Source organism: Eublepharis macularius, chromosome 5 (assembly GCF_028583425.1).
Source record: "Eublepharis macularius isolate TG4126 chromosome 5, MPM_Emac_v1.0, whole genome shotgun sequence".
Lineage (NCBI taxonomy): Eukaryota > Metazoa > Chordata > Lepidosauria > Squamata > Eublepharidae > Eublepharis > Eublepharis macularius.
Genome location: NC_072794.1, coordinates 175,048,648 through 175,074,813, shown reverse-complemented (window position 1 = coordinate 175,074,813; position 26,166 = coordinate 175,048,648). Strand labels below are relative to the sequence as shown.

At 59.0% G+C, this 26,166-nt stretch overlaps 2 protein-coding genes across 4 annotated transcripts; one reads left to right on the top strand and one right to left on the bottom strand.

Annotated features, from left to right (window-relative positions):
- Positions 1 to 235: 235 nt before the first annotated feature.
- On the top strand, positions 236 to 14,099 carry LOC129330191 (protein-glutamine gamma-glutamyltransferase 5-like). Of its 2 annotated transcripts, none has more exons than XM_054980180.1 (13): positions 236 to 254; positions 390 to 569; positions 831 to 1,085; positions 1,632 to 1,750; positions 3,810 to 3,938; positions 4,258 to 4,435; positions 6,089 to 6,227; positions 6,892 to 6,995; positions 7,101 to 7,340; positions 9,001 to 9,345; positions 9,430 to 9,590; positions 12,606 to 12,739; positions 13,860 to 14,099. In XM_054980180.1, exons 1-13 carry the CDS (start codon positions 245 to 247, stop codon positions 14,020 to 14,022), a joined length of 2,157 nt encoding a protein of 718 aa, XP_054836155.1. In that variant the 5' UTR covers positions 236 to 244; the 3' UTR covers positions 14,023 to 14,099. The 2 variants fall into 2 exon arrangements, with proteins under 2 accessions (XP_054836155.1, XP_054836156.1); XM_054980181.1 differs by lacking the exon at positions 13,860 to 14,099 and adding an exon at positions 13,123 to 13,575.
- On the bottom strand, positions 11,345 to 26,166 carry CCNDBP1 (cyclin D1 binding protein 1). 2 transcript variants are annotated; one of them, XR_008597053.1, is made up of 10 exons: positions 26,089 to 26,166; positions 25,903 to 25,980; positions 25,470 to 25,800; positions 25,255 to 25,328; positions 25,078 to 25,154; positions 20,643 to 21,043; positions 20,234 to 20,294; positions 18,718 to 18,764; positions 14,089 to 16,308; positions 11,345 to 12,355 (listed from the first exon to the last, which is right to left on the bottom strand). XR_008597053.1 is itself a non-coding variant. In XM_054980185.1 (9 exons), exons 1-9 carry the CDS (start codon positions 26,159 to 26,161, stop codon positions 16,200 to 16,202), a joined length of 1,104 nt encoding a protein of 367 aa, XP_054836160.1. In that variant the 5' UTR covers positions 26,162 to 26,166; the 3' UTR covers positions 15,080 to 16,199. The 2 variants fall into 2 exon arrangements, 1 of the variants encoding a protein (XP_054836160.1); XM_054980185.1 differs by lacking the exon at positions 11,345 to 12,355 and having other exon boundaries at positions 15,080 to 16,308; positions 20,643 to 20,896.

Below are 26,166 nucleotides of genomic sequence, written 5' to 3'. Positions count from 1 at the left end.
CCCGGCAGACTTGCCTGTAGGGCAAGTTTGGTGACAGGGGCTTTCAGCACCCGCGAGTCCCTCCCGCAGCCTCCGCCCGGCGTCTCCCCAGAGCCGCCCCTGGTGCCAGGAAAGGTGGTGGAGGAGCGGGGAGGTGACCGGGTCATGCCCCGGGGCCACACCCGGCCTCTCAGGCTCCTGCCAGCTTAGAAGGAGCAGGTGCCACCCCAGGCATTGGGAGGAAGGAGAGCAGCCGGGCAGCAGCATGGACCAAGGTAGGTCTTTGGGGGAGCCCTGCAGGGAGCCCCCCCCCCCCGAAGGAAACGGGCTCGGGGCGCCAGGGGCGGCGGCCGCTCAGGGGCGGCGGCGGCGGCGTCCAGCAGAGACCCCCAGCCGTGCCCCTCCCCCAGGGCTGCAGGTGGCGTCCATCGACTGGCAGAGCCGCGGGAACAACCGGCAGCACCGCACGGCCCAGATCGGCACCCAGCGGCTGATCGTGCGCAGAGGGCAGGCCTTCGCCCTCCGCCTGCACTTCCTCCCCAGGGGCTACCTGCCCGGAGCGGACACCGTCCACCTGATCGCCGAGACGGGTGAGCCCGACGCGACGCCCCCGGAGCCCCTCCGCGCAGGAGGAGGCCGCAGCCCTGCCTGGAGAGCAAAGCACGGGGCGGCGGGCGGAGCGGGGCCGCGGGTCGTCTCTCTGCCGGAGCCTGGAGGGGCTCGAGAGCGGCCCCGGCCCGGCCCTCGCTGGCGGCCTGCTCGGCGCCTGCCCGACGGGGCGGGAGCGCGGCGGCCCTCGGGGCAGCCCGCGGCCCTCCGCCTCGCCGCTCAGGCCCGCTCCCTCTCCGCAGGGCCCCAGCCGGAGCGGCGGGCGGGCACGCGGGCCGTCTTCCTCCTGGAGCAGGGTCCGCCGGCGGCCGGGAGCGCCTGGCGGGCCGGCCACGTCTCCAGCAGCGGCCCGCGCTCCGCCGACGTGGCCGTGTGGGCGCCGGCCGGGGCCCCCCTCGGGCGCTACCAGCTGCTCATCCACATCGACTCCGGCCAGGGCCGCGTCGCCGCCTACCGCCTGGGCCACTTCCTGCTGCTCTTCAACGCCTGGTGCCCAGGTACGCCACGTCCAGGCCCGGCCTCGCCTCCCGCCTCCCGAAGGGGCGCGCGTGCGCTCGGCCCCGGCAGCCCTCCCGTTGCGGGCGCCTGCGGGCCTCTAGACGGAGCCTCCGGCTGAGCAGGCGCCGCCTCGGGAGAGCCAAGCGGGGGCCCGGCGCCCCGCCCCGCCGGCTCCTGCCCGAGCCTGGCTGCTCGTCGCGGGTCTCCGCCGGGCGCCTTGGCGCAGCGGGGGCGCATTGCAAGAGCCCTCCGCCCCGGGGGACAAAGCCGCGGGGGAGCGGCCGCTGCGCCCAGAGCCCGCCGGGCAGGGAGCCCCCCAGCCCCCGCCGAGGAGGCGTCGGGCGAGGAAGGGCAGGGGGCGCTGCAGGGCGAGGCGCAGTCGCTCGGTGCCCCGGGGGCTCTTGGCGCTGCAGGATCCCGAAGGGGTGAGCCCTCCTGGGGGGGGGGGCTTGACAACGGAGCCGGGGCGGGGAGGGGTCTGGCTTCTGCCAAAGGCGCCTGGGCCAGAACCCCCCCTCCCGCCCCCCTTCCATTCCACTGCCCAGAGGATGACGTCTACCTGGCCGGCGAGGAGGAGAGGCGGGAATACGTCCTGAACGAGCAGGGCATCATCTTCCAGGGCAACAGGGACTGGATCCGGCCGTCTCCCTGGAACTACGGCCAGGTACCGGCGGCGGGCGGGCGGGGGGGGAGGGGCTGGGGCTCAGCGCTGACGCCTCCGCTGGGCAGGCAGGAGGTCCCGGGTTCCATCCCCCCCTCTCCCTCTCTGGCTCAGGGGAGCAGGCAGGAGGTGACCCCAAGGCCCTCCTCGGCTGGAGAGCCACTGCCAGCCAGAGGAGAGATGCTGACCCTGGTGGGAGAGAGGAGCAGGATGCCCCCCCACTCCCCTCCGCCTTTCCTGCCAGTCCACGGTATCATTTGCACCCCTGCCCAGAGTCACCTTGCAGTGGGGCCGGCTGAATCCAGGGGGTGAAGGCCCCAGAGGGGCCCTTGCTCTTCATGCCCATCCCGCCCACCTGGCGCTCTGCCCTTTGGCTCTCTCTCAAGAACCTGAGCAGGTCACGAGGAGAGCCTCTCCTGCCGGATCGGGCGGGCGGGGACTGCCCTCCTTTATCTGTCCCGAACCTGTTTCCCTTCAACACCGCCCGGGCGCCCCTGAACTCCAGCACTACGGGGGAGGGAGTAGACGCTCCCTCGCCCACCTTCTCCGCCCATCAGGCATCATCTTATAATCCTCACATTGTCGTCCCCCCCCGTGTTTTTGAGGCTGCACTGCAAGAAAAGAGTAAGGGTCCAGTAGCACCTATAAGACCTAATAAAATTTGTGGTAGAGTAGGAGCTTTTGTGAGATATCTGAAGAAGTGAGCTGAGGCTCACAGCAGCTCCTACCCTACCGCAAATTCACTTTTCAGGCAGAAAAGCTCCATTTAACGTGGTGCTTTTAAAAGCTGCTGCCACTTCGAGGGTCATTCTGGCCCTCGTAGTGGCAGCAGCTGCTGAAGCAACATTCAGCCCATCCGATCTCCTATGGCCAGTCAGAAGCCCTGCTGGGCAAAAGCTCACCCTTCCTTTCTGAAACACTTGGCGGGTGCCAGGAAAGGGGTCAGCGGGGCCCCTGGCACCCACTAGGACCTTGCTGGGGACCCCTGCCCGGCCCTGCCCCCCTTGGGCCAGTTTTCCTCCACACCAGAGTACCCCAGACTCTTCAGCCTTGCCTCCTAGGAAAGGGGCTCCAACCCCTCAACCCCAAGAGGACCTTCCCTCCTACCCAACTCTAAAAGGTTGGTGAGGCAGGACTTCCCCTTTGCGCCCTGCTGTGGCAGCTCCCATCAAAAGTGCCCTGCCCAACAGGTGCGCCCTTTCGGATGCCTCTGGGAAGCCCAAGCGGAGGACGGAGGGTTAGGGTTAGGGTCCCTAACCCTAACCCTTCCCCGGCAGTTGGACTACCAGCTGTCAGAACTGCAGTGCCTGGAGGTCCCATGTCACCCTCCGGGCCCAGAGGCCTTTTGAAGCCGCTTCAGGAAGTGGCCCTCATCATACGCCGTGGCATGTCAGCTATGAACTGGCTACAAGAATCATAGAGCTGGAAGGGGCCTGGCGGGCAGGTCACAAGCAAAGCAAGGAGGCTTGGCGGGCTTGGCAGGCAGCCAGCCTGTGCCACTTCCACCAGCCCTTATGCTTGCAGTGCCTGTTTTGCATCCTCATGTGGTGGCGTAACAGCATGCATTTGCTCCTGCCCGTGATGCCTCAGTCCCCGACAAGAGTAGGCTGGGAAAAGAAAATGGCCCTGGAACAAGCCCGGTGGGGCAGCCCTGGTGGCACGACAAGCCAGAGGTGCAGAGGCTCAGCAGGGCCCGCCGGGAGCCCCATTCACTCACCTCGTGGCTCCCTCCTGCCGACTGACTGCAGGGCAGGAGTAGGCGAGCAGCTGGCGCCTGTTGCTTTTGCTGGTGGTCTGAACCTCGTGGCCCCCGGGGGGGTTAGCATGAGGCGGCTGGGCTGGGCTGGGCTGGGCTCTGCTGGCTCCTGGCCTCTAGTGGCCCTCTAGATTGGTGACTCCCCAGGAAATGCCCTGTAGCCTAAAGGTCCAGTCTCTCCCCCCGCCCCCCCCGCTTCTTCCTTCCTCAGTTTTAAGCTTGCTGGATTCAGGGGGCCGGGCAGGCGGGACAGCATGCGATCCCTGCAGGGGCCACAGCTGAGTTTTCTCTTGCCTCCCTCTGCAGTTTGAGGAAGACATTGTGGACATCGCCTTGAAACTCCTGGACAGAAGCTTGAACTTTCAGCGCGACCCTGCCAGGGATAGCTCCCTACGCAGCAGCGCAGCCTATGTCAGCCGGGTGCTGAGTGCAATGGTGAGAGCTGCCAGCAGTGAGCATGTGCAGAGCCTCCTGCTAGCACATGAGGTGGGGGAGGCAGGTCACCTCCTGGCGGAAGGTGCTGGGCAGGCTGACTGCCAGGAGGAGGAGAGCAGGCGTCCCGGGGGTCACGTCCAGCTGCACCTCAGAGCTGGGGCACCAGCGTCCCTCCATCCTTCTCTTTGGCCGCGCCTGCCCCCTCTGGCAGGAAGGGCAGCTCTGCTCCCCCCCCACTCCGGTGTGCGTGCGTGTTTTGTGTTCCACCCCGTGGAAGGGTGGTGGGTCGTATCTCCTCTGTGCCTCGGTGTCCTTCCAGATCAACAGCAACGATGATAACGGGGTCCTGCTGGGCAACTGGAGTGAAGATTATTCAGGGGGGGTCCGCCCGACCGAGTGGAGCAGCAGCCTTGCTATCCTCAGGCAGTGGCACCGCTCTGGAGGCCAGCCGGTCAGATACGGGCAGTGCTGGGTCTTCGCAGCTGTGATGTGCACAGGTAGGGGGGGGGTGCATCTGAGGAAGCAGCCCTTGCTGCTCTTGTGGGAGCTGGGAATGCAGGTCCACGCAGCGCAAGGGTCATGCTTCAGACCCAAGGCTGTTCAGCCAGCCCCCCCCCCGGAAGGTCACTGGCCAAGAGGCCAGAGCCACCCCGGCAGCTGCTCTTCAGAGGTGGACTGCCTCTGAACGTGGAGGTTCCACTTAGACCGCATGGCTGCGAATGAAGGGTGGGCTCATCCTCTGGGTCTTCGCAGCTGTGACGTGCGCCTTGGCGTTCCTAAGAGCCTTGCGCCTGTGGTGTTGGCCATCCAGACCTACCCACCTGCTCCCTTTGAGGCCTTGGACCATCTTCCCTCGCTTCTTTTTCATTCCGTTCTTTAGGCGCCCCGCCCAAACACTGCAGTCCTGCTGGGACTGCTTCTCCAGTATTTCCTCCCGTCAAGACCAACACAGTTCGTTCATTTTATAACAGACCCCTGCTGCTCTTTGGCTGGGTCCTACTGCTCGTTTAAAAAAGACATTCTGGCCTTTTCTCTCAATGGTCGTTAGCATGACGATCCTCCAATTCTCTTTCCACTTGTTACAGAAGAGGAAGTCCCTCAGTGGCTACTAGCCGTGGTGACTAAAGGGAACCTCCGTACACAGAGGCAGTCAGCTCGCGAGACTCCGTGCTAGGCGCCTCTCTGCCCTCTCTGTGGGCCCTCCAGGGCTACCCGTTTTGCCTCCGGGGGAAGACGGGCTGGATGGCCAGGGGTCTGATCCTGCAGCCATCAGCTGGCCAGAGGGCCTTGGGCGCTGCAGACCTCGTGCGCCCTCAGGGAACCCTCCTTGCCCTTGACGGCTTCTTTGCACTAGCTGGTTACGTGTTTGGGTGGAGCTTTTCCTCCTCTGCGGTGCACATTCTGTCTGAGCTTCTGTTGCTGCAGTTTCTACGTATCTTCCAAGAGGCTTCAGCGCGCTTTACTCTCCTTTTCAGTTTCCTTTTGACTAAGCCCTCCATTTTGAGAGCCAAATGTGATCTTGTTGGACTTTTCTGGTCGGGCTTCTGTTTCTCTCAGTGCTGTGCTGAACAGGGGTGCGGATTGCAGCATGTGAGGCTGCGCTTTCCTCCTCACTTTAAAATGCAGCTCTTCTCAACAGGTAGAAAGGGGAGCAGCGGGGGGGGGGGTTAGTCCAGACGATTCCCTAGGAACCTGCGTGTGTGAGGAGACAGGGGCCCTCTTTGCTCCAAGATGCCCACCCAGCACAACTGGGGACACTCCCAACTCCTCCTGAAATCGTGGCGGAGTGTCCAGCGTGGGCCAGTTTCATGAGCGCCAAATTTTCACGGGGGCTGGGTGGTCAGTGGCTGTGAGTGGCCATGCTGGGGAGATGCTGGTCAGCCGCCAAAGGTGCTTGATGTGTGTGGCTGCCGAGGAATCCCTGGCTCTTGGGAGGCCTCTGTGGTGCCAGCTGGGAGTGGCTGAGATCACTGGTCTCTGGCGCCTGCCGGAAAGAGCTCAGCACTCTTGCTTCTTCCTTCGGGGGGGGGGGGTGTCGGCTGTTGCGGGCCTGCTCCAGTAGACGTGTGACCCGCCATTGGTCTGTGGGTCAGCTCATGCTGGAGGGGTCTAGCCAGGCACTGCCGTGATTCAGTGTGCTCCCTCCCTAGTGATGCGGTGCCTGGGGATCCCGACTCGTGTGGTGACTAATTTCAACTCGGGTCACGACACAGACGGAAACTTGGTAATCGACGTCTTCTATGACAAGACAGGCCAACTCCTGCCCCGGGAGAGCAAGGACAGTGTTTGGTGAGGACAGGGCTCCTGCCCGCCCATTGCTCTGGTGCTGGGAGGGACATACCCCAAGTCCTCTGTCTCCTCACCCACTGAATGCCCCAGGGCCCCACAGAGCCACGCTCCTGAGGCCCACGCCGCACTGCTCTAGCGAGCTTCCCCTCCAGGACACACAGTGGCTCTTCGAGTTCCCACTCGAAAGGAAGTCTTCTGCAACCCCCACAAGATCCCGTCTTTACCTGGAGGCAGCCCAGATGGACCCTGGGGCAGTCTGCATGCAAAGTATGTCCTCAGGTTGTCAACCTCTGGGGTGGGGGCTGGAGACCTCTCAGAATTACAGTTGGGTCTCCCGACTGCAGAGATCCTGCTTTGGAGGGTGGGCTGTATGCCATTGTACCCTTCTGAGGTCCCTCCCCTTCCCAATCCCCACACCCCCAAGCTCTGTCCCCAAAACTCCAGGAATTTCCCACCTCAGAGTTGGCAACCCTAGTCTGTCCTGTGCAAGCCCCCATCTGAGCAGCGGCTGAGGGTGAGCTGCTCTGAGCCAGAGGGCTGCCCCACCCCGCCTCCACTCCCTGGCTGGGGGGCTTCGGGCAGGCACCTGCCACGTGGTTTCCTGGCCCACCTCCCTGCGCCTGGAGTCGCCACCGGCCGTGCCCCTCGGCTTTGTTTCTTGCAGGAACTTCCACGTGTGGAATGAGTGCTGGATGGCCAGGCGGGACCTGCCCGCGGGGTACAGTGGCTGGCAGGTCCTGGATGCGACACCCCAGGAACGCAGCAGTGGTGAGTGCCCATCTCTACCCCTGGGCAGGGGGGCTCAGTGCCACCTTTGCTGCTCTGACGCCCCCCTTCCGTCCCTCTGCTCTGCTCTGCTCTCTCCTCCCACAGGACTCTACTGCTGTGGTCCAGCCCCCGTCGCCGCCATCCGGGAAGGAGACACGCAGCACCTCTATGATGCCCCCTTCGTGTTCTCGATGGTGAATGCGGATCGTGTTGCTTGGCTGCTTTACGGGACGAGGAAGGAGAAGATCCACTGGGACACGAACTCCATTGGGATGCACATCAGCACCAAACACATTGGGAGTGAGGAGCGAGAGGACATCACCAGCGCCTACAAGCACCCAGAAGGTCTCTCCCTCTCTCTGGTCCGCTTGCAACCTGCCTGCCTTCCGCCAAGCAGGACTCGGTGGCACACGGGGCCCTTCCTTCCTCGTTTCATTCCCTGCGAGGTCCCCGTCCCCATCCCCGGGCCCCATCGGCTACTTTAACCGCTAGACAACGCTGTCCCCATGAGCATGCAGCCAACTGAGCCCCAAAGGGCTGTGCAGAAAGGCATGCAGGGACTGCCCAGCCTACGGGCGGGGGGGGGGGGGCGGTCCTGCCAGGATCACCCTGGAGTCAAACACAGAATTAAAGAAAAATTAAAAAGTTAAAACAAACCTGAAAGGAAATAGACAAAAAAGCATGACAACGATAGTGGCAGGTCTACACAGAGGCATCTAGAAAAGGTCTCCAGAGATCCAAAAATGTCCATATGAAATTGCCGTCTGTGTGCCTTATGTTCAAATATTGATAAAGTTCTAGGTCCTCAATCCGTGGCGTTGCAAGAGGCGGGCTTTTGTCCCTCCCACACTGTAATACATCTTTTAGCTCCAGCAAGGGCGGGGGGGGGGGGCATTTCTGCTGACCGTGAATTAGCCTCCAAGAACAGGCAAAAAATTAAAAAGGCCATGAGCAGTTTCAGAAACCAGCAAATGTGCTAATGCAAGATTACTACGAGTGACGACTTCCTCCCCAGAAGCCGAATAATGGGACACGCTCAGTCTCAGAAGCATACGTTCGAGAAACAGCAGTGAGACCCTTGACTTGGTCATAGAATCATAGAGTTGGGAGGTGCCTCCGAGGTCATCTAGTCTAACCCACTGCACAGTTCAGGAAATTCACAAGTGCCTCCCCCTTAAAAAAAATGATTTTTGTTGTTGAATAAGTTTCTCAGCTGAAGATCCACAGAAACGTCATTTCTGTGGATATATCATTTAAGGCCATATTCCATTGCTTTGGCAAATTGGGCAATCCAGGTGCTGATCAAGTTGAGGGCCCCCATGCGACAGGGCCAGATGTGCAGATTGGGAAGGAAAGCGGGGGGGGGGGGGGGTTGGGGGAGAAGCGCAGGCCCACAGAGGCGAGTGCCAAGTTTCTGGGCCAGGCCTCCCTAGGGAGGTTGCTTGAAAAGGCTTCCATCCTGGGCAGGGGGCTGCTGCCATTTTCTCCAGGAGAACGATCTGTGATCTGAGAGCAGTTGCACTTCCAGGAGGCGTCCTGGTCTCGCCGAGAGGTTGGCAGCCCATGGCACCCGGACGCCACCAGCTGCTTGGCCTGACCGTAAGGCTGCCTCTCGCCCAGTAGGCTAAGTCATTCTCCTGCTCCTGCGCTGGATCGTGTCCCTGTATTCACGAGTTTGGCCTTGTGCCCGGAATTGCCTATTTATGATGTTCTAAAATACTGAGCTGCTCCCTCCCTCCAACCTCGCAGCTCACAGAAAACTGACAGCAAACAGTTAAAACCACCAACCAGGCCCCCCATTCCCCCCCCCAAATAACGCCCTTCTCTGGGAGAGCTGCTCCCTTCCATAATACCAGAGGAGCTGGCACTGGGGGGGGGGGAGTGGGCCCCCGAGCTGGGCAGCTCAAAGAGAGGGGCCACCGGGACGAGGCCCGAGGTCAAGGCCTGCTTGGACTCCGCCAGCCAGCGGGCGTTTCGTGTCCTCTCCCCCTCTCCCCCCGCACAGGTTCCCTGGAGGAGCGCCAGGCATTCCAGAAGGCCCTTGCCCAGCGGCGGCAGCCTGGCTCAGCCGGTTCCCCGGCAGGGGCCTTGCCTGCCGGCCCGGACCCTGTGGCGAGGTTCTCTGCTCCGGCAGGCAGCGCAAGCCAGGCCCAGCTCTCCCTCCGGCTCAGACTGGTGGAGAGTCCGGAGATCGGGCAGGACCTGCACCTGATGCTGCTTGCGCAGAACCTCGAAGTTGCCCGCAAGGAACTGAAGATCAGTCTGAGCACCCAGCTGGTGCTGCACAACGGCACGCCCCGGCCTCCCTTCTGGCAGGACACCCACTACCTCTCCCTCGGCCCCAGAGAAGGTGAGGAGGGGGCTGGCCGGGCAGCATCTGGGGCCAGCCTCCTCCCTCCAGGCCGGGCTCCTGAAGGTGGGCCTTGCCTTGCAGAAAAGAGCGTCTCCTGGATTATCTCTTACGGGCAGTACGGCAAACACCTGGTGGAAGACAAGCAAGTCCAGGTCATCGCCATCGCAGAGGAGAGCACCACCTGGCAGAAGACGCTGGTGGAGAAGACCATCACCATGGCCAGCCCCGCCCTCACGCTCAGCGTATGCGGCTCACATGGCGGGCTGGGGGGGCGGGGGGGGGAGGCCAGAGGAGCACCTCAGCTGGAGGGCTCCTGGCAGGTGCAAACACAGGCGTGCAGCGGGGGGGGGGGGCAGGAGGCCCCCTCCTGGCCACACATCCCCAGAGGGGCCTGGCTGGATCAGGCCCATCGCCCTGCTCCCCCCCAGTGGCCAGCCAGAAAGCGCCCACGCAGGCCACCCCCCCCCCCCCGAGTGATGACGTCTTGGTGCTGGGCAGGGCAGGCGGATTCTTCGTCAGCCGGTGCCTTCGGCCAGGCGCTTAATAATCCTCTCGCTAGAAATGGCTGCCACGCGTTGACACTAGGGTTGCCAGGTCCAGGTTGGGAAATTCCTGGAGATTTGGGGGGAGGAGCCTGGAGAGGGCGGGGCTGGAGGAGGGGCGGGGCCTCGGTGGGGTATAATGCCATAGAGTTCACCCTTCAAGGCAGCCGTCTTCTCCAGGGAAGCTGATCTCTGTTGCCTGGAGACCAGTTATAATTCCAGGAGATTTCCAGCCGCCGCCTGGAGGCTGGCAACCCTAGTTTCCACCGAAGAGGCGTCAGGCCCTGGAGCCTTTTGATCAGCCTGCTGCTTCCCAGGGGGTTGGCAGGGAGGCCGGTTTTAGCCACCAGCACGTCGTCGTTTGAAGGCCAGCAATTTTTGCAATTATTTGCTTGCTTATTTCATGTCTATCCCCCGCCCCTCCCCAATGGGGATGCGACGCAGCCTGCACCACCTCTCATTTTATCCTCACAAACCCGTGAGGTGGGTCAGGCTGCGAGAGCGGGATGGCCGAAGGACACCCGGGGTGTTTCCATGGCAGCAGAGCGGGGTTGGAATCTGGATCTCCCCAGTGTAACGCTGGGACCACTACACCCCGCTGCCTCCCAATTTAATTTGGGGTGAAACGTCTCTGCAGGCCCGTGTGTGTTTGCCCCCGGGAGCGACGGGCAGTTCCTCAGCTTGCCCAGGCCTCAGGTGGGTAGGCCTCAGGGGGCGCCCCTCACCAGCGCTATCCTGTTTGGGGGCTTTACTCTCCGCCGCCCCCCGCAGGACACTTGAACGTGCCACTGCACAGCATTTATTTAGACCCTGCCTTTCACCCCAATGGGGGCTCAGAGCAGCTGACGCCAGTCTCCTCGCCCCCATTTGGTCCTGACAACCCTGCGAGGTGGTCTAGGCTGGCTGTGCCTGGCCCGAGGTCACCTCGGGAGAGCTTCCAGGGCAGACCTGGGATGCAACACCAGGCCCCCTAGTCGGACACTAAACCACTCACTGGCTCTTGGAAGTCCAGCCTCTTCCTCGTCTGTTTTCCCATTTCCCGTGTTCTTTAATGGCATTCTAATTGTTTTCAGCAACCATCTTTTCCTTTGCCTTGCCGTCAGCTGGCATTTGTGCTGCCCGAGCCAGGTCTGCATCGCTGCTTCCTGCCTCTTACGGCTTCCTTGGCTTTGCCCACTCACCATGGCCTTGGCAGTCTCCCCCCCCCCCCATGGCATCTACTGCCCCGAGCTTCCAGTCTGGCACGTAGGACACACTTTAGGAAAGCCCCCCCCAGGCCCAGCGGACTCCAGCACAGTCTCTGGACACCTCCAGGGGCCCATCTCGTGTAGGCCTCCCACGGGAGACTTTTAGGTTATTTATTTATGTCCCCCTTTCTCACTGAGACTCAAGGCGGATTGCACAGTATGGGATTAGGACAATCAGTATCAAGGACATTTCCATAAACAATGCCATAGGGTAAATAGATACAAGTTTAAAAGACATGGTAGTAGCAAGAGTCCAACACAGAGTAGTAAAAATACTGAAGCAGAACATAATCAATTCTAGGACTAACATTAGACAACACGGCGCACTGGTGGTACACAGGAATACATATTTAAAGCAGCAGATAATATGTAAGGCAATATAGTGATGAAGTCTATGGTCCCTAACTCATTAGCGAAGCATCTGAGACCCCATTCCTATGATACATTTGAGGAAAAAGCCTTTTTGAATGGTTTGGTTTTGCATTGTTTGAGTGGGGGCTCAGTCCTGACCTCCTCAGGCAGGCTATTCCACAGGGCGGGGGCCACCACAGAGAAAGCCCTTGTGCGGGCTGCTGCTGAGCTTTGTATGTAATAACTAATGCCTTGAACTGAGCATGGTAGCCGATGGGTAACCAATGGAGCGACTAGGATGGGAGAGATGTTCAAGCTCTTGCTCGCTCCTGATAATAGTCGAGCGGCAGCATTCCGCACCAATTGGAGCCTCCTAGTTAGTTTAATGGAGTGACTGTAGGATGGGAGAGATGTTCAAGCTCCTGCTCGCTCCTGATAACAGTCAAGCTGCAGCATTTCGCACCAGTTGGAGCCTCCTAGTTAACTTAGATGGGAGGCCAATGTATAGAGCATGACAATAGCCAAGCCTTGATGTTACCATAGCATGGAGCCAAGTGGCCAGGTCAGCCGTGTTGAGATAAGAAGCCGTCTTCCAGGCTAGAGTGAGGTAGAAAGCATTTTTTACTGCTGACTTGTTTTTCTAGTAATAACGCTGGATCCAGTATAACCCCTAGGCTCTTAATTGAGTCTGCAAGGGTCAAACGCACTCCATTGAAAGGGGGGAGCACAGTATCCTTCAAGTTCTCTGCCTTCCCAACAAGCATCACTTCTGTCTTGTCTGAGTTCAATTTCAATTTGTTGTTTTCCAACCATTTCACCACAGCTGTCAAGCGGCGATCTAAGATTTCTACGGCATCCTGTAGGGACCTGGATAGCGAGATACAGAGTTGGGTGTCGTCTGCAAGTTGATGACACCCAACTCCATAGCTGCAAACGTGTTCTCCTAAAGCAAGTTATCCATGAGTGTCCATGCAAAAGCTCCGAGGCAGCCTGGGAAGGAATCTCTCGGCCCTTTGCCCAGTGCCTGCCTGCCCCTCGCCTCGGCACAGGCAGGGATGGGGCCCCGTGACGGCAGCCTGGGCCTCAGAGCTCCTTGCTGTTGCATCCCTCCCTGCAGGTTCTGGCGCCCGTCGTGGTGAACCAGCCTTTCCCGCTCCACGTGGAGTTCGTCAACCCCCTGCCTGAGCCTGTGGGAGGCTGCATCTTGACCGTGGAAGGCAGCGGGCTGGTGAAGGACCAAGGCCGGATCGAGTGAGTGGCCAGAAGCTGGGAATGGAGGAGGACCTCTGGGGTTCTCCCCACAAACGGGAGGCAGCTCCTCTCTCTGGGTCCAATGTTGGGTCACCCACAGAGCAGCCCCCTCCTCTCACACTCAAGACCCCCAGCAGAGCTAGTGGGGGCAAGGTAGCCCAAATGACAGCATCGGTCCTGCTGTGTGGGCAGGCTCAGCCCGTCCCTGCAATTTTGGGGGTATCTCAGGCAGAGCTTTTGCTCCATTCAGCTCCTATGCTTCACCCCCCCTTCACCAAAAGCTCAAGGACCATTTCTGAGCAGGAGCCCCCATAAGTCAGGTGGTCAGTCGGTGCTTTTGCTAGCTGCAAGGCTGGCTGGGCCCCCAATTATTCCCAAAATAGGTTCCTGTCTCCTGATGCTACAACGAAGGTTTCCAACACCTGTGACTGAGGCACTCCCACACCCACACCAGGGTGAGAGGTCTGGGGGAGCCACAGGAGCGACTCGGTGGGCCTTCCCTAGGTCAGCTCTTTTGAAAAGGACACCATTTCTGGTGGGGGAGGGGGGGCTTCATCCCAGAGAGGCCTCCAGCCAAGCCTAAGTGCCTGTCCCTGGATACCTTGCAAAGAGCAGCAAGGGCTCCCTGTGTATTTTAAGAGCCACTGCTGTAGCGAAAGGGCCCCTTCCCTTTACAAAAAGAGGATGGTGTTTTTGGCAAGCAGGTTTAAGGCAGCATTTCCTTTAACCAGCCATTGTATGGGGGGGGGGCTGGATACCCCTCCCTGCCCCAGTCCTGCCTCTAAGCCCAGAACTTCCTGCCTGCCAGGGTGGGAGAACGTCCTTGATGAGTTTCGAGGTCTATTCCAACGTTTTGCTTTAGGAGCGCATTTGATTTGCTCTTCCAGGTAAGTTTTCAAGTCTGGACAAATGACCAGAGGAGACGGGAGCATGGCGGTGGGGGGTGGTTCTGAAGTGTTCTGGAGGTTGGCGGCTGTTGTGTCAGTCTGAGGAACAGGGGTGTCTGTGTGTGTGTGTGGGGAGGGGGAGATCCCCTTTCTTGGAAGGGCCAAGGCAAGCACTGGGAGGGAAGAGCCGGAGCAGGCACCAGGCGGTGACTCACCTGCTTTGGCCCCTACAGGTTGGGCACCCTCAAAGCCCAGGAAAAAGGCAGCATCAAGTTCCAACTGACGCCCTACAAGAGCGGGCAGCAGCAGCTCCACGTCACCCTCAGGAGCAGCCACTTCCCCCCCATCAAGGGCTACAAGCAGCTGCAGGTGGCCCCCAGCGCAGCCGACAGCTGAAGGAGGACGGACTGAGGACCCTTGCCCCACCTCCCCCCCCCCACGAATAAACCTGGGCATCTTTACCTGGCCTGGCAGCACTGCCTCTTTACACAGGTGCCTAGAGGGGCCCTTGGCTGAGCTGAAGGAGTCCTGCTCTGTGATGGGGCAGAATTAGAGCGGCAGTTGGCCACCACGCACACACCACACTTCCCTCCCACTCAGCGCAGAATGCCGGATGGGTGGATGAGCCCTTACTGGCAATGGGGGGCGGGGGGGGGGTGCCTCTCTATGTTCCCCTGCATTCTGAGACAGGCACGTGCAGGCACTTCCCGGCAGCTGCCTCCTCCTTTCTCTTGCTCTGGGTCCAGGGTCGCTGGGAACCAACTAGACCAGCTGGTGGCCCCCTGCCCCCCCCCATCTCTGCACTCAGCTGGGCACCTACAGGGCTGCATTGGTGCCCCCCTTTCTTGGTACAGCCAGGACACTACCCTGCTCGGCTCGGCAGGATCACGCTGCTGTTCCGCTCTCTTCCGCCTTCTCCGGAACAGCCTCCATTACACTTAAACACAAAAAGTTACGAAGTGGCGCTTTCTCCCCCACCCCCACCCCACTTCAGTGTAACCAATTAATTATTCATCTGGTGAAACAGTTTCACCCTTAAGCATTAACAGAAATTCTAGTAATTATTTTTAAAAATTCATCAAAGAAAGAATTACCACCACCCCCCATAACAAAACAGGTATTTTAACTGAACATTTCCTCTTTGCACTGGTCATCAGAAAACAACAGGGCATGGACAGCATTTCCAGGCATTTTAAAATGTGCCAGGCCACAGAGCAAGAGCAAGCCGTGACCCACCACCTCAGCAGCCAGTCCCATTGCAGGCTTTCCTGCCACAAACCCCAAAAATAAGGGTCCACAAACCAGGTCTGAAAAGCCATGGGGAAACCGCACTGAGCCCCAGAGATGTGTGATGGGCCAGCAAACATCCTCTGGACTCTCCGTTAAAACAGAACGAACACATTTTTGTCAATCCCAGCCTCGATGGCTTGTGTGGGAAGTGGGAAATGGGACCCCCCCCCCCCGTCATGTGCAGAAGGTGAACTGAAGTGGAACTCGCAGGCAGGCAGCTTGTGCGGCAGAGAGAGGCGCAAGCACGCGCACACATACCCCTGCACCCAGAGCTAGAGTCCAGCCTCCTGCCCACCAGTTCAGACAAGGATTTGTGAGCGCCAGGCCTGGGCAGTGCCTGCCCTCTCCTTCACAGGCAAATGCTGGGAGAGAGAGATCAAGGAATCCCTTGCTGCCAGCCAAACGGGGGAGATGGACAGGCAAGCGAAGGCACCCTGAAGGCAGGCTGCACAAGGCCCACCCAAGGCAGAGGCACCAGCATCCAGCCGGTGCGTCAGAAAAGGCAGCCAAGGTCAGGGTCAGCGAACTGGAAATCTAGCAGGGAACTGGTGACTGACTGTGCCCACCCTTTCCCCACCCCATACCCAGGCTGCGGGGGTACGCTGCTGTCAGCCCTCATCAGGCCCTTTCCCAGCTGGAGGAGAAGACCTGGCTTGCGGCACACACAGTAAGGCCAACGCCCACCCATGAAACTGCTTCCAATGGCGGCGGTGGGGTGGGGTGGGAATACGTGGGAGCAGCTTCTCCACCCAGAGGAGCGCAAGAAGGCACACCTGCCTGCCCAACGGCCCTTGACAGCACGCGCCGAGGAGGGGGGCTTGGGCCCAGGCCCCCCCTTCCACCTGAAGCCTGTGCAAGCAGGCAGCTCCGAGCCCTTCAGCCTGCTCCAGCCCCTCTCAAACTCCCAGGCAACCCGGGGCCTGCAGCAGAGGCCTGACCCCCAGAGCAGCCCCCTCCAGCACTGCTCATTTCCCACGAAAGGCACGTGAAGCAGACCACCTCATTACTGCCCCGAGGCAGCTCAGAGCCTGGGGGGGGGGGCGCCTCTGGCTCCAGCCTCGCATGACACCAGACAGGCCCACGTGGCTCCAGAGGTTCTTTATTGCTTGGGGTCCACCACTGCCTGCACAAGGGCTGGGCGCAGCACACACACACACACCCTTCCCCAGCCCCCAGGAACCGCTTGGCCTGCCGGGCTTCATTCCCTCCCCCGGGAAACCTTCTGCCTCTTCTACACCCACAGAAGCAGTGGGGCAAGTCCTCAGTGCCCCCCACGCGCAACGTCAAAGTGCCCCCTGCGTGAAGTCCTTGATTTTGTCCATATTGTGATCGATTGCTCCGGCGAGGAACTGCACCCAGCTCTCTTCAGAGGGAACACACACGTGGCTGGCCCTGGTGGGGGGGGGGGAGAGGGAGTTAGGAACAGCTGGGTGCACGTGCAGGACCCACCCCAGCCACAAGAAACTGCCCCACAGAGCTCCCTGCAGCTCCTGGTTCTTCCCCCCGCTACCCGTGTCTTGTCTCGCTTGCCTCCAGAAAACTCATCTGACACCCCATAGCAAAAAATTCCTCCCAAGTACAAGATCATGCCCCAAAGACCCTCTGGCCACCCCAGAGGCTCACAGACAGAACTCCCCCCTTACAGGTCCCGAAGGCTGCAGCCTCCAGTAATGTCCCAGGCAGGGGGGCACGGCCTCTGCCCAGGGAAGGCTTCTTTCAGCCCTCATGGGCAGCAGCTGTTGAGAAAACTGGCCCTTCATGAATTTCTCTATTCCCCTTTGTAAGGGCAGCTCACAGGGCTGGAGCCACTCAAGCATGGCACACTTAAGAACCTCTGGCACATGGGAGCACTAATGGCGTTGGGAGCTATATTGTTTAGGTGGGTAGATGTTGTGGTCTGCAGTAGAATAGGAAGATTTGAGTCCAGCGGCACCTCAGAGGCCACGAAGACTTTCAGGGTGTGAGCTTGTGAGAGTAGGAGCTCCCTTCTTCAGACACAAGCAAGAATGGAGATCCCGGAGCCTTTATACGCCAGCCAAAGGCAGCTGGGGTGTTACAATTAGGGCATCTGGATGAATAGGTCCAGTGCAGCTTGATTAGAGCAGAATTTAGGATCTGTAGTGAGACAAGAATCTATTCCACAACTCCATGGTCCACCAAGGGTCAGCATTCAGACACGCACTGTTTGTTCACATACAAACTGGAACTGGGAACGAACAACCAATGAAGTGCACAAGTTTGCAGAGAACACAAAACTACGCAGGACAGCGGAGATGAACTCTGAAGAATTTCAAGAGGATCTTTCCAAAGCAGGTGAATGAGCAACAGCCTGCCAGATGACGCTCAAGTTGAAGTGACTCAGACTGGGTCTCGGGGGTCACAGCAGACAGCTTGAGGAACTATCTGCTCAGCATGGGGCACCAGCAGACAGGACAAGCTGTACATGAGGGGTTAGCAGGGCACGGAGAAAGCAGAATGTTTTCTCCCTCACCCGTAGTGGTGGGGGGGCAATACACAGGGGGCAGGCAAAAAAGGACAGTTTTTCACTCAACCAGCGATTAAATTTTGGTGCCCGTGGTCCCAGAGTGCCACAAAGGCCAGTGGCACAGATGGCATTAAAAGAGGGTTAGAAGATTCAACATAATCCATCACAGTTGAGTATAGGGAGCGCCCTGGAGGCAGAACACACCGAAATGGGGTGTTCTGCTTTTATGCGTTCATACGTTTTCATTGAATGTATAGATTTTGAATGTTGTTCAAGTGTTTACCACTTCACAGGCCTCACATGGGTGGAAAGACAGCATGGCATGTTTTAAATAAATAAACAGAATGTAATCTGCAGACACGGTGTTATGCCAATATATATTAAGATCATATGACAATAATCAATATTGAATAGTAGTAGGCCAAGCTCCTGTATTCGCTAGATGAACTTTTAAACTTTGCATGAACTTTCTGTGTATTTTTTTCTATGTGTAAGGTAATTCAACAGGTGTGCTTTCATCCTTTGACAATTAATTAAAATAGTGGACTCTACCGAGATTGATGTTCCTCTATCAGAGATTCAACCAATGGTGATCGCCCAACTTAACTTTTTCTTCACACTTGTCAGAGATTAATAGTATTCTCTTGCAGATCAGACAATGACATAATTTTTTAACTAATTGGAAGGCTGTACTATGAAATTATGAATATTCAGTGAAGTGTCAAACCAATCATTATTTGTTTGTGCTATCATGTGAATGGACCCTAAATATTTGCATATGATTAGGTATATAATTGCAAACACAGAAAGAATAAGCAGGGTACTGATGGAAGAGATCTCTTGGGAGAATCTAGGTGAGAACCTATTTCTACCTATGTATTTCATAGAAACTTTGAGCATGTTAAACTTAGGATTTATTAAGAAATGTTAGTAAACTTATTTCTTATTGCCTTTCTGTGTTCTGTTTTTATAGGATTCATATTAATAGCCATTTATATTTTGATTACTTGCTTCATTAAAAAACTAGGGTGTATTTTCAATAAAGTGAAATAAACTCTAGACTGGTGTCTGTGTGTTTGATAAGGAGTTGCAAAGCAATACTGAACCCTATACATAAATACATGTACTGATAAACAGGTGGTTCAAAGAACTTCACCTGTCTGACAGGTCTGAAGACTAACTGCTTTCGGCTTTCCATCTTTCTCCTGGCTAGCTGAAGCTTAGTTTTAGACACGGGCAAAGGCTCGTTACAACGGCCTCAAGAGTCCAACAGAATCACAGCAGCTACGACGCCCGAAGAGCCCCGCCCCACTCACCGGACAATCTCCAGCACCTTCTTCAACACCGAGGCCAGCTTCCCAGCCTGCAGGAGACGAAGCAAGCAGCCGGTCAAGGCTCAGACTGGAAGTGCACTTTCCCCAATTCGGGGGGGGGGTGTCCCTAGTTTTCCTTTTGAGCAACAGCCCCCACCGTTCTTGAAGATCAGCCCTTAGAAGCGGGGGGGGCACGGGGGGGGGCCCACAGAGGCCTCCTGAGGAAGGAAAGGGAGGGGACCTGTTCCGCCAACAGAGCCCACGTGTGGTCCTTTGGCTGGCAACCCCACTGCCGCTAGGCACAAGGAGTCAGGGGCGCTGTGTCTGGGGTCATGGAGCGGAAGTGGAGCCCTGGCTCTTCCCCGGGAGCCCCCATCTGAGCAACTGCCACTCCTCCATCAGAGGAAGAGTAACACCGGGTTCCTCCCTGCTTGGCCCCCGGGGAGCTGAAGGCTGCCCATCCTGGGAGGAGGGGGAAATTGCCATCATCCAAGCAACCGCTAACCTACCAGCAGACGCAGGGTTTTTTTAAAAAAAGTATCTTCATTACTGTTGTTTTTACATTCTAAGCCACCAGAAAGTGGCTAAATAAGTAAATAAATAAACGCACCGTTTGGAGGGTGCTTGGCTGCCAGAACACAACCCTCTCCCACCATGTGGGCCTGATGCTGGGGCATCCTGAACAGCAAACGCAGCCAGGCGGGAGGCTTTCCTAAGCCCTCTGGGGCGGGGTCTACAGCGCGGTGCCCGTGGGGGCCCTGCTGACACCTTCCCTGGCTCCTGAGTGATTTTAGAAAGTGGGTGTGGCTGGGTGGGGCCTTTGCCCGGCAGGGACTGAGACTGGCCTGCCAAAATCTGAGCAGCTGTGCTGTTTTAGAAACGTTGCTTTGGCCGCGGGTGCCACTAAGTACTGAGATCTTCAAAGCGTGACTGAAAGCAAGCTATGTGGATGCAGAAGAATATTTTTTAAGGGTTTGTACATTTTAAAAAGCATTCTGTTAAATAGGGCTTCTACTTGAAATGAGTGATGCTATTAGAGTTATGTGCAACCTGACATTTTGGGGCTGGTTCCATATCCCAGGGCAGCCACTTTGTGGTTGTGCCACCACCCTGTGTCAGAACTCTACGGGTGCCCACAAACCCCAATAGGTGAAGGGCCTGGGCATTGCCACAAAGACCTCTATGCTTCCTTGAAAACACGCTCATAACATTGACAAGAGGTCAGAATCAAAAAGAGAAATAGAGAAAGGATAGAAATGACACTTCTTCTCAACCTCCTTACAGCATTCTAGAGAGCAAAACGTGTTCTTTTCATCTTCTTGGAGATCAAGATTTACCATTCAGGCATGAAACAAGGACAAGGTGGCAGCCCTCCCAAGGATCAAAGCTCTCATGGAGGATGGAGTTTTCCTGCGTGTGGCTTGCCCTTCCCTCCCCCAGAGAAAGACCTCCCCTGAAGACACTGGAAGGGGGCACCGAGCCCAGCGCCAGCCCCCCCCCCCCCGACCTGGTTACTCACATTCAGCCGCAGAGTGAGCTGGTTCACAGGAGGATACGTGCTGAGCACCAACTCGTCCACGCTACAGGACAGAGAGGGAGAGTGTGCAGATGAGGGGAAGGGCCGTGTTCACACAAGGAAAAGCACATCTTCTTCGCAGCCCTGACTCTTTTCTCAGGGCAGTTTTGGCAGTCTGCTTCCTCTCAGCCCCATCTCCCTTCCAGGGACAAGAAGAGACCGCCCCCCCTCCCCGCGCTCCTCAGGGAGAGGACGGGACAGGTCTGATGTGTCCAATCACAACAAGCACCCAAGCCCCTTCCAGCCCCCCCCCCCCCCCCCGCCCAGGCTCCCTGCCCTGCTTCCGCGCCTCTCGCCGGGAATGCCGCTCTCCCCTCCCAGCATCCCCCAAAGGCTCGCCCGGCTGCCTCACCTGGGGCTGACGTCACCAGCGGCTTCTGCCAGGTCATCCAGCTGAGCCACCTGCTCGGCAGTGTCCACTCTGCCCTGGGCTTTCACTGCCCCCAGCAGTTTCTTCAGGCACGCTTTGGCTGCCTTCACCAGTCCCATGCAGGGGCCAAGCAACTGCCGCTCAGCCTCCGTCCAGCAGACATCCCTGTCCCCGCCGGAGCCCATCTCTTCATCCTCCAGTGGATCCCTGCCGGGATCTCCACCTTCTGCCAGCGCCTGCACACACACACACAGGGGATCTCCAGGGAAGGAGTGTCCATGTTCCGTCCAGAGGGCTCTAACGGAAGGGAGGCCGGGTGCAGCTGAGGCCTCCGGAAGCACCGCTAAACTCCTGCCCCATACCGTATCAAATGTCGTGACATTCTAACGAGATAAAGTATTCATACAACAATTACAAAATCAATCAATAATTCTTATTTCACCAATACACAATTCACCACCAATGACATAGGACACACAATCTTCCCGCCCTCTAGACTTATACATAAAGCGCTAGTGCATACAGTACATTTGATGAACACTCATTTAACAACATTCAATATTGATGTATTGTCGAAGGCTTTCACGGCCGGAGAACGATGGTTGTTGGGGGTTTTCCACACTGTGACACTGAGAGATCTCTGTCTTTTGGTGCTACACCTCTGAAGATGCCAGCCACAGCTGCTGGCGAAACGTCAGGAACTACAATGCCAAGACCACGGCAATACAGCCCGGAAAACCCCCAACAACCAACATTCAATATTGCTCTTTAACAATTCACAGTATAAAGTGCATAAAGTCCATCAATATCAGATACAGGTCTAGGTGCGCAGGAATGAAGAGAAACCATCTAACGGGCAGACCGGTTCACTATGGGTCCCGTTTCCGTTCTTGATCAAAGATGGTCAAAGATAAATTGGGGTGAATTGTGTATTGGTGAAATAAGAATTACAGTGCAATCCTAACGGGGGCGGGGAAAGTGAATAGGAACCGAACTAAGGCTTGCGATGGCAGAATTGGCTCCTATGTGCGCGTAAATGCCCTTCCGTCGGTGGTGGCACGAGGCGCACCCGATCACCCGCAAATGCACCCTGTAAAACATCCGGCCAGCGCTGCCCGCGCCCCAGGCAAGTGAGCACAGGGCAGGAATCTCTGCCCGTTTGCTGTGTGCCGTGGCCACTTTGAGGCGGGGGGGGGGGAGGGTCGCACAGTGGCAGGCATTGGGCGCACTTTGGGGACTTGGAAAGACAAGAGGGAGAACTGCACTCGCTGAAGGGAAGAAGGGCACAGTCCGGAATATCTGGCTAACTAACAGCAGCCCCTCCTGTTTCCTTGCAGGTGTCCTGACTCTGAAGTTCCAGCTCGGTAAGGAGCGAGGGAGTGCTGACAGGTGAGGAGGAGATGGGGCGACGGCTAACCCGTCCCGCTGATTAGTGCTAACCGCCCCATCACCTGAACCCACCTGACCACTAGCCTCTTCAGGTGAGGCTCAGTAGGGGAGGGGGCGATGGTGGCCGCCCCTGCCCGCCCCAGAGGCAGTTGCCCAGAAAGCTACTCTTGACCAGGTGTTTGTAACTACCAGCTCATTTCCTCCCTTAAAGGTAAAAACACCCCAAGGCAGAGTGCATCCTCGCCAGACAGTCTTGCATCAGCTGGTCGCTGCCGTTGGTGCTCTCTACTATGCGCATCTCCTCAGATGTTGGAGCGTGGGCTTTGCCTCGGCCGTGGACCGAGGCAAAGCCCACATGTGTGTCTTTCTCTTGCAGGCACGTCCTGAGCATGTCTCCTTCTCCTCGCGCCCCCCCCCCCCGCCCCAATAATCGTCTGCAAGTGATATTCAGATCCAGCCCAGGAAGCAATATTTCACAGCAGTCCACATCTCAGTCTCGCCCCTGGGAGCGAGAAGGAGGGCTGCCCGAAATGCCTTGGCCCCCTTTCCAGCCTAGAAACAATGGCACTTTTTCCAGTTTAATAAAACGAGTTGAACAACAACGAACTGGTGTGTTTGCATGCCTGACTTTGTCCTTAGCTCCTCCCCCAACACCCTGTCACACATTTCCAATCGCACATCCCCACAAATATATCGAGCAGCACTCCACTCAGCCTCCCTGCCCCCTCCCCCCCCAATGTAAACGTCAGGCAGAGGGGTGGGAATTGAACTGTGGCCCATGAATGTCTGTGGGGAGGGGGGAGGCACTGAGGACCTTCATTCTCTGATAGGCTGAGCGGCTGGCATCTGATAAGCCAGGAATAGGTTGGCCGGTGCAGGTGGAAAGCTGCTGCCAGGGGGTGGGGGTTGTGTTTGCGGAGGCAGGGATGGGCTTGGCATGGGGAGGGTCTCTCAGTTCATGCTGGGGGGGGCATCTCCCCAGTACTGGGACATGGCTATCAAGGTCCGGTCCCCGCTCTCGCTTTGTAGAGATGCAGTGATGTGTTCCCATTGCGCGGCAGCAAGTCTGAGTCCGCTTTTCATTCCCCTCGTTTCCAAACGGCCTCCCGGCCTCCCACGTGGTTCCTGTCACTCATTGACGGCCCCACCTCCCCCGCCACCTGCTTCTCCGGAACCTGGGACTAATTAGGGTTGCCGGTCTCCAGGTGGTAGCTGGAGATCTCCCGAAATTACAACTGCTCCCCAGGCAACAGAGATCAGCTCCCTAACTTTCTGGCTCTACTTTTCAGGGGGGGGATCTTTTTCTTTGGGGGTGGCAGTGGAAGCAGGAATGTGCAGGCACACCGAGCGCCTCATCAGAAATGGGGGCTGGACGGGCGAGGGGGGGTTTCAATCTGGACCTTCACTGTCACCTCTGCCCCCCTCCCTGGCAGGGATGCCTACCCTCTGACGGGGGCCTATTGGAGGTGGCGGCAGGGATCACAGCCTCCCCATTGGCTGCGTCACTGCTTTTCCCTCGCCTGGATGTGAGGGGAGGGGTGTGGCTATTGGCTGGTGTGAGCAAGGTTGTCGGGGGAACGTTGGGCGGGACCTCCCAAGGGCTGTTGCATTTCACCTTGCCACGCTCGGGCGCCAGCGGAACTATCCTGCAAAAGTCAATAGGGTGCCGTCCAGTGCCGCCCCATTTACACCAGCAAACGAGCGATGGCGCTGCCTGGAGGGTTAGGATTGCACTGTTAGTTATTGGTTTTGTAATTGTTGTATGAATACTTTATTTCGTTAGGATATCACGACATTTGATACGTTATTGCTCTTCCTGATTCTCTCCCTATTGCTAACTTCCTGCCCCAGGCAGCTTCAGGCCAAGCCGGGAAAGAGGCCAGAAGAGAAGGAGAGGCCTCCCTTATGGGGAGGGCCACAAGCTGGCTCAGAGAGCCCTGCCGAAGCATGCCGAGATTTTAAATTTTTCTAAAATTATTCACGCAAAGCAGAAAAGTAAAGCACTGCCTAGAAAACACTACTGGCAAAATCAAAACACGGGCTTCTATAAGAGGCTTCTAACCATCCAAAAATAAGCCCAGACACAATTGCTGCCCACGTGTGATACATTCAAATGCTGACAAATTTATAAAGTCCTCGACCCAACGAAGGACAGGAAGCGGCTTTTGCCTTTCCAATGCTGCAGGACTACTAAGCAGGCTGGGACGTCTCCAGGCCAAGGCCGTGAGTTTAAATACTGCCACGGAAGCTCTTTGCTTGCAAAGGCAGGAGAGGAAGGCAGTCGAAAGTGACGGGGGGGAGGGTGTCTGCCCCCCAGCAGCACTTTCGCAGGCGGAGCTCACAGGAGACAGTGCCCCCCCCCCCCCGGCAATATCTCTGGCATCTCGAAATAAAAGTAGCCCTTCTCTAACGTTATGCAGCCACTGGCAGAAACCACAAAAGAGAACAATGAGAATGGACTGTGGAGGAGAGAGCGACTTTGCTAGGGCGAGCCACGGCAGGCAAAACAAGCACATCAGGCGAGCCCGCTGATGCCCAACCGAGGAGAGCAGGCCCAGCGGCTCCCTCTGCCCCTGGAGCCTTTGCGACTGCCGCCAGTGCCTGCCTCCCAGCTCACATGCCAAACCGAGCCAAGGCCCTGCCCCTGGCCCCTCTCTGGCGCAGCGGTGGGGCTGCAGTCCGCACCTGCCGGCTGGCCTTGCACGATTGCCTGGAGCTCAATGAAGTAAGAGCCACGCGGTGCTCATCTGCCGCTCTTTGGGACAGGTGAGTGCCGCACTCAGAGCAGCGCCAGGGGCAGGGTGGGCCTTACCCCCCAGTCCAGCTGGCAGCTGGGTGTGAGGCCGGCCGGCCCGGGGGCACTCAGGGCAGCCGAGGGCGGACTGGCAGCCCCGCCACTTGGCTAGCGGCTGCAGCGGAGCACCACAGCTCGGACTTGGGAGCACCACTCTCTCCGGAAGAGCCGCAGCAAGCGCGAGCGCCAGGGCTGCTGCTCTCTCCAGCGCGCCCTGCCGCAGGCCCGGCCTACCTGCTCCATCTCCTCCACGGCGTCCTTGACAACCGCCAGCGCCGAGGCCACAGCCGCCGCCACGGCCGCCTGGTTATCTGCGGAGAGAGCGGCAGGCGGGCGGGTGGGCGGACTCCGGTTCCTCCGGCAGCCCTCGCCCTCCCGCGCCCCGGCCGGCCCCCCGCCGCAGCCGCTCACCTCGAGGCAGGCCGGCCAGCCGCTCGCAGGCCTCCCAGACGGCCCCGGTGGAGACCAGCCGCTCCGGACCCGAGCTGCGGAGGGAGAAAGCGCTGAGCGGCCGGCGGCCCGGCACCCCCGCCCGGACCCCCCAGCCCGCCCGCCCGGCGCCCGCCCGGGGCCCCTGCCTGCCTGCCTGCCTGCCTCCCGCCCCAGCGCGACCTCCCCGGCCTCACCTCTCCGGCGCCGGGGCGCGCAGCAGGGCCTCGCTCAGGCGCAGCATCCCCTCGGCCAGGCCCGCCACGGCCCGGCGCACGGCGGCGCCCAGCGTCCTGCCCTGCTCGGCCGGCAGCCCCCGGCAGGCGGCGCCCGCGGCCCGCACCGACCTCTGCGCCTCCCCGCTCAGCCACTGCAGCTCCTGCGGGCGAAGAAGGGCGCGGCGCGGCGAGGCGCCCGGCCCGGCCCCCGAGGCCCCCCGGCCCTCCTGCGGCGGCCAGGCCCGGGCCGGCCCCGAGGCGGCCAGGCTCAGCTGGGTGGCGGCCCGGGAGGCAGCCTGGCAGGCCGCCGCTGCGGAGACAGAGAGAGAGAGAGAATGGAAGCGGGGGAGAAGCGCCGCAGTCCGGCACAGCCCCGCAGGCAGCGCCCCGCCCCGCCCGTCCGCCCACCTACCGAGGGCGTCCCAGACACCGGCCCGCTCGAAGCCGCCGCCGCCGCCGCCGCCGCCTTCCCGCCGGGCCTCTCCGCCGCCTGCAAAGAGAGGGAGCGCGCGAGAGAGAGAGGCGGGGAGAGGGGCGCCGCGCCTCGGGGCGCCTGCACAGCGCGCCGCCCGCCCGCAGCCCTACCTGGCAGCCCTACCTGGCAGCCCGGCCAGCGCCTCCCGCATCGCCGCCCGCAGCTCCCGCAGCGCCGCCGCCTCGCCCGCCTCCATCCTCC

Coding starts and splice junctions, on each gene's coding strand:
- LOC129330191 (XM_054980180.1), top strand. Junction 3,939..4,257: donor GCCGGGTGCTGAGTGCAATG/GTGAGAGCTGCC, acceptor GTGTCCTTCCAG/ATCAACAGCAACGATGATAA. Junction 7,341..9,000: donor CGCCTACAAGCACCCAGAAG/GTCTCTCCCTCT, acceptor CCCCCCGCACAG/GTTCCCTGGAGGAGCGCCAG.
- CCNDBP1 (XM_054980185.1), bottom strand. CDS start 26,161: ATGGAGGCGGGCGAGGCGGCGGCGCTGCGGGAGCTGCGGGCGGCGATG. Junction 25,801..25,902: donor CGGTGTCTGGGACGCCCTCG/GTAGGTGGGCGG, acceptor CTGTCTCCGCAG/CGGCGGCCTGCCAGGCTGCC. Junction 25,155..25,254: donor GCTGGCCGGCCTGCCTCGAG/GTGAGCGGCTGC, acceptor CTCTCTCCGCAG/ATAACCAGGCGGCCGTGGCG.